The 11,757-nt window shown below is 44.9% G+C and overlaps 1 protein-coding gene across 1 annotated transcript in view; it reads right to left on the minus strand.

Moving 5' to 3' along the window:
- LOC126162956 (protein big brother) overlaps nt 1-10,227 on the minus strand; it is a 260,533-nt gene extending 250,306 nt beyond the window's left edge. The window contains exon 1 of the mRNA XM_049919791.1: nt 9,993-10,227. Coding sequence (XP_049775748.1) covers nt 9,993-10,169 — 177 coding nt within the window. The 5' untranslated portion in view covers nt 10,170-10,227. The remainder of the gene's footprint in view (nt 1-9,992) is intronic.
- Between the last annotated feature and the right edge of the window lie 1,530 nt (nt 10,228-11,757).

Below are 11,757 nucleotides of genomic sequence, written 5' to 3' on the forward strand. Positions count from 1 at the left end.
TTGTTGCCGACCAAGTCCGTGGTAAGTATGCAACGACGTTCGTCGTTGTTCTTTGCCTACACCCCGAACCCCTTCGTCTTTGATCCCTAAACCTTCTGTTCCTAAAGTAAGGTACGCACGCATACATCTACACTCTGCAAGCCACTTACGGGACAAGCCACTTTATGGCTTGCAGAGAGGGGTATCACTGTCACTTCCTCCCTTGTCCTCTTCCAGCCGCGAACGATGTGGGGAAAGAACGACTGTTACGACTGTTTTTAAGCACTCTTGCGAACTCGAATCTCTATTATTTCACCTCTATCGTCTTTTCGCAAGGTATGTGCAGTACATACAGCAGACACAGGAGGAAGCAAAATACTGGTTGTCTCTTCAAGGAACATACGATCTCGGAATTTTTATGGGAAACCAGTCCGTGGCGCACAACTCGTCTTCTCGTGTCTGCCGAACTGGGTGAGCATCTCTGTGGCTCTTTCGCATATAGTAAACGAACTTGTGACGAAGCGCGTTGCTCTTCTATACGTCTTCTCCATTTCGCTTGTCAGTCCTATCTGGTACGATTCACAGACTATCGAGCAGTATTCAAGCATCGAACGAACAAGGGCTTTGTAAGCTAACTCGTTTGCGGATGGACTACACTTATTGTGCATTGTCCCAACGAATCAGTCTGGCGCTTGTCTTTCTTACGATTAGTTTTATGAGGACGTTCCACTTTGAGCCGCTCCATATCCATATATTAAAAAGATGCGTATGCTTCCAGTGCTTGTTCAGCAGTGTCGGGTATTCTCCATCTCTTTGTACGAAACGCGTTACATTTGTTTATGTTGTGTGTGAACTGGCCATCCTTGCACCAGACATCGATCCTCTGCAGACTTTCCTGTATTTTGCTACAATTTTCTAGCGTTGCGACTTTCCTGTATACAGCAGCATCGTACGCGAACAGCCTCAAGGAATTTCCTACGCTGTCCACAGAGTGTGACACTTGTTTCGTTCCATTTATTGAGAGATTTTCTTACTTTAAAAACGTATGTACTCATTAGACGCGAATGAAGCGCAAAATTTCAATTTCTGTATCTAAAACACGTTGCAAACTGGACGTAGGCTTATTGCACCACCCCTTTCAGTACTCATCTCTTGCAACACGTGTTATTCGCCCGTATAGAGAAGGAAACGGCTCGCAGAATGAATTACTTCAAGGTATCCGTGCAGGCCATGCGCTAAGCTACGATGCAGTCAATACCCTACCATTCTCCGCGGGATATAACCGAGACATTTGATGTAGCTATGTAAAATGTTGTTCAAAGTAGGAATCGTGAATCTGGCAAGCCACCTACAAACTGGTATCAGAGGCAGCCAAATGAAAACGAGACAGATGGCAAAACTAAGTTAACTGTGTATTATTTCAAAAGTCAACACTGTAACTGTAAATACATTTATCTCACTGTGAGACAAGACGATGAATGCCCTCATGGAAAAATATTTGCGGTCACCTACGAAACCGCGATTGTACCCAAGCGTGCAGCTCTTTGTCGGAAGCAAATCGACGGTCACGAATGTCTTTGGCTCTGAGCACTATGGGACTTAACATCTGAGGTCATCAGTCCCCTAGAACCTGGAACTACTTAAACCTAACTGACCTAAGGACATCACACACATCCATGCCCGAGGCAGGATTCGAACCTGTGACCGTAGCAGTCACGCGGTTCCGGAATGAAGCGCCTAGAACCGCTCGGCCGCACCGGCCGGCACGAATATCTTTCTTCATGGCTCCAGAAATATGAAAAACGCTCGGGGAGAAATGGAAGGATGTGCAAGGGACTCCCAGCGAAATTTATGAAGTTAGCAGCATGTGAGCATGCACTATCCTGAGATAGAATGATGCACCTGATGGTGCGCTTCAGTGTTTGCTTAGTGTCAACGGGCCACTGTGGGTTAACTGTGGCGTCGTGTTCCAGAAGTCAGTGAGCAGTGGGACCTTGTACTCAAAGAAAAATGTCACCATAACTTTCCCAGAAATGACGTGACTTTTCTTTCTACAGCGCTCCAGAAGTTTCGCTGAGAAGTCGCTACACGTCCTCCACACAGTCTGGTTCTTCCTCATGTGATTATCGTATTTTAGGGGCCGTGAAGAACGACATTGGTGGCCGTCTATTTGTTTCAGACGAAGATGATGATGATGATGATTGGTTTGTGCAGCACGCAACTGCGCGGTTATCAGCGCCCGCACAAATTCCCAACCTTTGCTCAGTCCAGTCTCTCCACTGTCATGAATGATGATGAAATGATGAGGACAACACAAACACCCAGTCATCTCGAGGCAGGTGAAAATCCCTGACCCCCGGGAATCGAACCCGGGACCCCGTGCTCGGGAAGCAAGAACACGACCGCGAGATTCAGACGAAGAGGTGCGCGTATGGTTTCCGCAGGCAACCACAAACATTGTTACATGAAGGCACTGACCGATGTGTTTCAGTGGTACAAATGTATTGACAGTTGTGGTGGCCACTTCTGAAATAATAAACAGTTCCCTCAGCTTTTTCCTTCTCTCTCGTTCTTGACTGCTTCTCATGATATTCCTTCGCATGACGGTGGTCGTTTTTGCGTTCTGGTCTGGCTGATCCGTTTACGAACTTAGTGTAACGCATTGGTAGCGACTACCACCGAATGGGTGGAGCACTTACGATAACGCACCGGATCGCTTTCTGAAAGTACACTTCCATACATTTCCATAATCACATATGGTGAGGAGTAGTTTGCTCGTACCGGTCCCCATTACGCTTCTGATCATTGAAGACATAGTAGCACTCGCTTTGAGCCATCTCTTGCCCCACCTCCTTTTTTCCCTTTACATAATTTTCGAAACCACCCAAATAAGTTATGGCTCCTAATCTGATTTACATCTACATACATACTCTGCAATCCACTATACGGTGCGTGACGGAGGGTACCTTGTACTACAACTAGTATCTTCTCTCCCTGTTCCACTCCCAAACAGAACGAGGGGAAAATGGCTGCCCATATACTTCTGTACGTGCCTTAATCTCTCTTATCTTATATTTGTGGCCATTCCGCGAAATGTAAGTTGGCGGCAGTAAGATTGTACTGCAGTCAGCCTCAAATGCTGGTTCACTAAATTTCCTCAGTAGCGATTCGCGAAAAGAACCCCTCCTTTCCTCTAGAGACTCCCACCCGAGTTCCTGAAGCATTTCCGTAACACACGCGTGATGATCAAACCTACCAGTAACAAATCTATCAGCCCGCCTTTGATTTGCTTCTATGTCCTCCCTCAAACCGACCAGATAGGGATCCCAAACGCTCGAGCAGTACTCAATAATAGGTCGTATTAGTGTTTTATATAAGCGGTCTCCTTTACAGATGAACCACATCTTCCCAAAATTCTACCAATGAACCGAAGACGACTATCCGCCTTCCCCACAACTGCCATTACATGCTTGTCCAACTTCATATCGCTCTGCAATGTTACGCCCAAATATTTAATCGACGTGACTGTGTCAAGCGCTACACTATTAATGGAGTATTCAAACATTACAGGATTCTTTTTCCTATTCATCTGCATTAATTTACATTTATCTGTATTTAGAGTTAGCTGTCATTCTTTACACCAATCACAAACCCTGTCCAAGTCATCTTGTATCCTCCTACAGCCACTCAACGACGACACCTTCCCGTACACCACAGCATCATCAGCAAACAGCCGCAACTTGCTATCCACCCTATCCAAAAGATCATTTATGTAGATAGAAAACAACAGCGGACCTACCACACTTCCATGGGGCACTCCAGACGATACCCTCACCTCCGATGAACACTCACCATCGAGGACAACGTACTGGGTTCTATTTCTTAAGAAGTCTTCGAGCCACTCACATATTTGGGAACCAATCCCATATGCTCGTACCTTAGTTAGGAGTCTGCAGTGGGGCACAGAATCAATCGCTTTCCCGAAGTCAAGGAATATGGCATCCGTCTGATACCCTTCATCCACTTTAGCTTCGAATATCGTTTTATTTTATGTATATGCCGTGTTTATGCTGCTTCTGATACGAATAAATAAACAGGTTAGCACAGAAAAGAGAGGCTTTTTTTTCGTGATATTCTAAGAAATTGCGCGTGAACGCGTTGCGTTCGTTACCATGAGAAAGCGACACCTGCGCTGATTATCAGTGCTGGGCCGGCACTTCGTCCGAGCAGCAGCAGCAGCAGCAGTAGCAGTGCTCGCACGACGTGGCGTCACCGCAGCTGCCTGCGCTTATCGGCCGGCAAGCAGCTTCCCGGAAGCTCGCCGAGCACAGCGTAGCGCAGCCACTGTAAGCCGCCAAGCACTCTGCGAGCGCGCCCGTAACTCCGATCGCTGTACTGGTGGGTGCCGCGTAGAGATGGGCAAACTCGTTCATCCTTGGGAACTAGTTCACTGCTGACCGTTCTTTTTTAGGGAACCGTTCATTTTTACTCGTTCACCGTTCATTTGTGCTTGGTATATGGTTCTTATGAAAAACTGAAAACGAGCAGTGTAGGTGACTGAAGGATGGAGGGCACCAAGAGGGGGCACTTGCCTCCCCCCTGGAGTATAGAGCTTTTATTCATTACAGAATACTTACACACTTTTAGAAGTAATTTCTGCGATTTTGCAGAACCTCTCGTTTAGCCAACTGTAGCCTTGTGTGGCTCATCGCAGGGAAATAATATAGGGTGGCGCACAGAAAACCGCGCCCGAGTACAGACTGCTCGCCAATTGCGGACGATGTGCTGCCCGTTACGAGCCGATACAACAAACAGACAAACATGTAATAATTAGACAGTGAAGAAAAACAAGCTAATGCACGCAACAATTGCAAAACAATCGATGACGATGCGTAGAGGGCTGGAGAAGAGAACATGAAAATCTCACGCGACGCGCATGGGCTGGCTATAGCTCATGTATTCTTGTAAACCTGTTGGTGCCTGTTTCCCAACTTAATAGACCACAAGTGTGTTGTATAAAATTCTTCGTTTAGACTTCCACTACATAGCTATGCTATCTTGTAAACAATAATCGTTTACACCCTATATATACTTCACGTTGTCTCTGAGTTCGTAGGCGAAGTAGAGACTTTATGGAAGCATAAAATAAAACGTGGTTTTCTCATACTTGAGTCACACGCTTAATAAATATTAGGTGTTTATGTTGCATTATTAAAGTTAATGCAGCAATAATAATAATAATAATAATAATTAAGTTCGCAGTAATAAAGTTTTTGGTTTGAAAGCTCCTTCTGAACAAATGTTTTTGAGATAATAACTAAATAGGATTTTATGGCAATCTATGTCTTTTCAAATGGAGAGGCACCGCTTTTCCTACTGAGCCAAAATGACCCACAACCCACTTTTTTTTTTTTTCAAAGAAACCAAACTAGCAGGTAATGCAAATTGGAAACAACCAAACTTAAAAATAATTAGAGCCTTCCAAAATGTAATGTTATGTATATGGAAGATACACGAAAATCGTTTTATATGAATTTTCTTTCACTAAAAATTAAGCAAATTATTGAAAGTTAGCTGCTAAATCAAGTCCATGAAACCAAAAAATATATGAATAACAAAAAAATTTGCCTTGTTATAAGTATGTCTTCTGCTGTTCATCGATATAATGAAGTGAGCTGATATGCCCTTTTATTACCTGAAAAGACGTACCTATTACATACAACGTAATTTTTATGTAATTTACGTAACTATAAAATACTTTTTGATTACCGGTCGTGGACGCTGAATAGCCAGAACCAAGTGCAAGAACTGTTTGGAACACGGGTAAAATAGGCGAGCGCAGTGAACGAAACGAACAAGTGGGTTCTGAACTAACTAGGAGCAGTCGGCAGTGGAACTGAGACAGGTGGTCATGTGAAGAACGAGTGCGGCCAAGGGAGACCGAGACTCAGACTGAGACGAGCACGGGACCGAGGCTGGAACGAGAACTGCCGCAGTGACCGCCGCGATCGAAGTGAACTAGTGAACTAGTGAACTATGAACCGATTGTTCCTCGTTCCCGGGAACTATAAGTAGACCACCGCGACCGAAGTGAACTATGAACCGATCGTTCCTCGTTCCCGGGAACTATAAATAGACCGCCGCGACCGAAGTGAACTGTGAACAGATCGTTCCTTGGAATTCGTTCCTAGGTCCTTTCGTTCATCTTGGTGAACCGTACCTTTGCACCCGTTCGTTCGCGAACTACCCATCTCTTGCGCCGCGGTATTGCTACCACTTCCGATACCTGAAGCCCCTCCGATGTCAGTCTTATGTCGAATGTCATTGCTCCACGGCTGAGACAGGAAAAACACTTCTTTTGCCTGGCGATTTTCTTTACGCTGTCTAGTTCACTGGACGACCATAACGCAACATCTTTTAGAGTATAGATATCCATAAAGTTTATAAGTATCGAATCTTGCCATTACTGTTCTGTCTCACCGGAAACCACAGGTGGCGCGGGAATACACTATCCGAGACAGGCGTGGTTTTGACGGACTGTAATGAGTCTGTTCTGAGAGTGCCTACCGAGCAGATCGCGAGTGAGCGTGATAGGGGAAGTCGTGCTCAGATGTATGGAAAATAGGCGAGAACAGTGATATTTGTGTATTGGCGGCAATGTTGTACTATATGATACAAAATACAATATTTTGTGTTAGTCGGAGCTTATCTACAGTGTGAGTTGGACGCGAGTAAGGGATGCTCAGTCACCCATTCGTGGCGGTAAAAAATATTTGTAATCATTGCTTTACTTGCACTCGTATGAAATGGAGAAACGCATTATTTTACGGTGACAGTATCGAAACAGAAAGCAATGGTTAACTCGAGGGGAGTTGTGAAACCGTGTGATTGCTACTGCGGTGCGACTGGTCATTGGATATTGTAGAAGTTGATTTTTTTTTTCTAAACACAAAATATAATAAATTCAATGTTTAATACGAATTGTTTGGGATTTCAAGAAGTCTTTCCCGTCATTTCTATATGTATTAACAGCATCAGGTTATGTGGAGAAGTGAGAATAAAAATTTGTTAGGGCACATGTGACAGACATACTGTTAAGGTTTCCATTACTGTGATATGTGTGCCTTGGGATTAACTCAACCCACCAACGCTGTGAAACAAATCAGACGTCAGATATCATACTAAAAATACACCAGAATAAAGAAATCAACACTCAGAACCAGCATTTAATCCAAAATGATAGTAGGGAGCCATATAGTCTTTCACACAGTTTTGCACATCGTAAAGTGGGAACAAAGCATTTCGTGGATTCGACAATGTTACAGTACCACCCGAAATATGCCCAGAACAATATAAGTCTGACTGTGATAACTTACGAACCTTAAAGATGCTCACTTCACCAATTTCAAGAAGCCCTTGTACACTAATCCAGCACGCAAACGGTCAATATCTCCCGCCATTGCGCCCCAGAAGGGAATGCGAAGTTGAACATCCAAAAACAGAGCTAAAGGGCGGGGAATATTCATCACCTGCGGAAAAAATTGTGTCAACAAAGTTCCTTTCCTGCTTCTGTAGCTGAGATCGATAACGTACGCGTACTGTGGAAGTGTTCCACATGTAAGTGAACGGTTCGAATCCTGGTTATGGAAGAACTGGATTCATATTTGGAGGACAAATGGTGGCATATAATGCATCATAACCATAATGCATGCCAGCGTCGTCGATACAACCCAAAATTTCTCCTCTAGAAGTGAAAACACATCCTCTGGGAAGCTGCACGTTGTCATTATCTTCAGCAACGGGCACAAGTATTCAGTCAGTCTTTCGCGAGTTCTTTGCACGGTTCGTGGGCTGTCACAAGTAAGTGTTCTGTAAGCAGAGAAAAGCCGACAACACAGTAATAAAAGATTCGACATTGCATTCTCGGTCGGCCCTTAGATTAGTTTGATATGTATGTATGTGCTACTTTCATACACGAGGGCTGTCTGTCTTCTCTATATCTTAACCTTTATTACCTCTTAATTTTCATTTATTGTAGACTCAAGCGCTAGCAAGCTTTACCAATTTCTGAAAAGTGATTCGAAAATGCCGTTATCGGAAATTTTCGTCTCGTAAGTCATCTTACTCGCCACTTTTTCTAGTTTGTCTTTGATCCAAAGCTCAGATACATCTTCCTTTTGCGCCGCCAGTAATTACGGTAATTACGGCTAATAGTGGAAAGAACACAGAGAGATAGCTGTCCACGGAAGAATCGTAAGCCTGGTATCCACTGTCGCGTGTTAGCTATTGGTGGGCGGCAAACCTTTCCATATTCGCACACGGCAGCAGTGCTCTGTCGATATGCAACCGCAGAAAGCTCGGGAACGCTCAATCACAAGCGCACATAAACTATGCAGACGTCAGTAATCTCAAAAATAGCACTGTGCGAGGAAGCAAGGAAATTTGTGTTTCTACTTACGAGGTGTCCATTAATTTTGTTATTCTGTGTGACGTAACTTTCCTGCTCACGAAGTTAACATCGGTGAAACACTGGCTTAGACCCCACACTAACCAAGAGGCTCGTATCTTTTGTGTATTATACGCTGTTGATAAATTCTTCTGCAATAGCTGGAAGCGAAGGACAACTGTTTCTAGGACACATTGCATATCTTGATAAGCAAGATGCCGAGCGTACGTCAGAGTTAATAAAAATAGCAGCACAACATACGAAGCGAGAGCATTGAGGTAGGGAACATTGTAGGCTGCACTGTTTCTGTATTTTATTCAATTTTGTGACTAATTTAATAGAAGTAGGCTACTGTAAGAGTAAACGAGGCTTAGCGTCACTAGAGACCACGATTGGTTGTATGTCAACGAAACACACGCTTTTAAAATATCTTATTTAAATTTTATCAATGCTAGATCATAGTTAGCGACGAATATAATATGAATTACCAGCAATAGCGTCATGCGCTTCGATGAAATAGCCTGTCTGCTTCGCCAGTTGACACCTTTCTAATTAGCACATGTGTCTAGATGTCTGAGTTAGATTCTTGGGAGGGCTCAGGAAAGATGCAGTGCATCTGTATAGAAAATCGCAGACAAATGCTAATGCGACCAATCCTATTGTTCGAGTGCTTGGAGTCCTCATCAGGTAGGCATGACAATAGAAAAAAATGGCCTGAGCACTATGGGACTTAACATCTGAGGTCATCAGTCCCCTAGAACTTAGAACTACTTAAACCTAACTAAGCTAAGGACATCACACATATCCATGCCCGTGGCAGGATTCGAACCTGCGACTGTAGCAGTCGCGCGGTTCCGGACTGAAGCGCCTAGAACCGCTCGGCCACCGCGCCCGGCCATGACAATAGACATTGACCGAATCCAGAGACTCTTTGCTCGGATTAACCGCTCCGTATTCACCACGCGGATATTAACAGAAATGCTCGGGAGATATAACTGTATATCCTCGGAAGAAAGATCACTTCTCACAAAAAAATACCGGCTGATTCTTGCAGACAAGATAAGAGCAACAAACCACGTTTTATAGTGCTTTTTATTCACATAAATAGCGTCGTCACCGATTTCGAACCGACAGGTTGACCATCAGTCGGCTTGTTCACGTAAAGAAAAGTTTTTTTGTTGTAGTATGTATCTTAAGGTCAATAAGACGACTGATGAACCTGTCGGTTCGAAGACGATAACGGCGCTGTTTATGGAGATAAATAGCATTATGAGAATAGCTCGTTGCTGTTAACTTTTCTGCAAGAATCAACCTGTATTGCGTACACAGCTACGGTCTCAAAATGTTGGTTTTCGATTAGCTTAATACGCGAATGGTGTAGGAAAGCAAACATTTAATAATGGTAGGATGTACACTTCGCCACGGACTGTAAAGAGTGTTGTTGATTACATGTGTAGATGTCGATTAGAGCGAAACAGAAAAATTCTTTTGCCACCTGGCCGCTTCTTTCTAACAGTAGGCGAGCCGCTGTCGCGCGTGGACGTGGCTTAGAGACCGGGCCGCTTACCTCACTCTCTCGACTGAGTCTCCTGAACAGCTCGTCCGCCTCGAACTTCGCCTTCTGGTCCGGAACGACGCGCGGCATCTTGAAGATGAAGCGCGGCTTGGGCTGCTCGTAGAGTCCGATCGAGTCGAAGGGCAGCATGCCGGCGAGCGCAGCGCTCGGGTCGTTCATCGCGTGCATCTCGGCGGCTCGGCGGCTCTGACGGGCTACACGATCCCTGCCGATGCTCGCTCCCGCAGCCACGGGCCCACACTGGCGCGCCCGCGGCAGCGGAGGCCTCGTGCGCGCCCGCCGCCGCCCCGCCCACTTCCCCCCTCCGCGCGCCTCGCTGGCCCCGCCCCTTGACGTCACAATATGGCGGTGCTCGCCGCCCGCGGTAGCGCACGCGCCGCTGGACGTATTTTTGTCTGCCTTTTCCTTTTTTTTTTCAGTGTTAACATCTGCAGGCGTGCCGGAGTGCTTGTAATCTGCCTCTGACTATCTCAAATCCGTTGCAGAGATCGCAGTAATGGTTACCCTGGTGGCAGAAAAAAAACTGGTTTTGAGCGGCTGAGTCCTCCCATCCCTGACGCACCCTCGTCGTAAGTACAGTGCGATAGTCGTCGTGAATACTGATTGCAGCGTAACTAAAAAGGGTACCGTGAAGCTATGCTTCTCTTTCTACTCTTGCGCACAGAAAATCTTTATTTCTAAAGGACGTATTCGTTTCTTTTTTTAGCCCGGAAAAACTCTAGAAATTTGATACTTTTTATCATTTGTTTAATAAATTTTGATACGTTCCGTCGTGTGCGTAATCTCAAATGATTATCAAACCATGCCTTGGTCTCATCTGAATTCTACAGTGTACTGGAAAAGGCGGGTCAACATATTTTTCGTCAACTACCATATTTATTTTTTTTATTCGATTAAACCTATCTCTGCTCCCAGACATCTTCCGTCCCTCGAGACTTACATTACTTTTCTTACAATGTGCAAAAAAAAAAAAAAAAAAAAAAAAATGGCTCTGAGCACTATGGGACTTAACTTCTGAGGTCATCAGTCCCCTAGGACTTAGAACTACTTAAACCTAACTAACCTAAGGACATCACACACACCCATGCCGGAGGCATGATTCGAACCTGCGACTGTAGCGGTCACGCGGTTCCAGGCTGTAGCGCTTAGAACGGCTCGCCAACTCCGGCCGCCTCCTACGTGCATTTCCTGCCTTTTGCTGACCTCTGTCTTTCATGAAACCCACAAGACAAAATTTCTTCTCTAAACAGGGTTCTGTTAACAATTACGTCCGTTCTGAGTCCAGGGGTTTTTCTTTTTTTACTTAAAAGAAAATGGTGGTTTGTATTTGCACCAGTGTGGAGTGCATGGTAGTAGGGTAATTACCATTGTCCCACATACTAGAGTTTATTCACATTCTATTGGTATGAGGAACGCGGGAAGAAAGATTACTTAACTGCTTCTGTGCGTGCTGTAATTGGTTTAATCTCGTCTTCTCAGTCCCTACAGGAGCAATACTCAGGGAGCCGTAGTATAGGTCTAACCCAAGATTCTTCACTTCATACTCGTTCTCGAGGTGTTGTAGCTAGGCTTTTGCAGAGTAGATCACGTCTGTCTTCAAGCATTTATAAGTTCAGTTTTTCAGCTTTTCCGTGACGCTCTGCCACGAGCCAAACACACGTGCTGCCCTTCTTTGTATACTAGGCTACATCCCAGGTTAGTACTATTTTGTGTGGATCCCATTCACTTTTGCAGTGACCTTCTAACCACCCATCTT

The sequence above is a fragment of the Schistocerca cancellata genome, chromosome 2 (genome assembly GCF_023864275.1).
Source record: "Schistocerca cancellata isolate TAMUIC-IGC-003103 chromosome 2, iqSchCanc2.1, whole genome shotgun sequence".
In the NCBI taxonomy this organism is placed as follows: domain Eukaryota; kingdom Metazoa; phylum Arthropoda; class Insecta; order Orthoptera; family Acrididae; genus Schistocerca; species Schistocerca cancellata.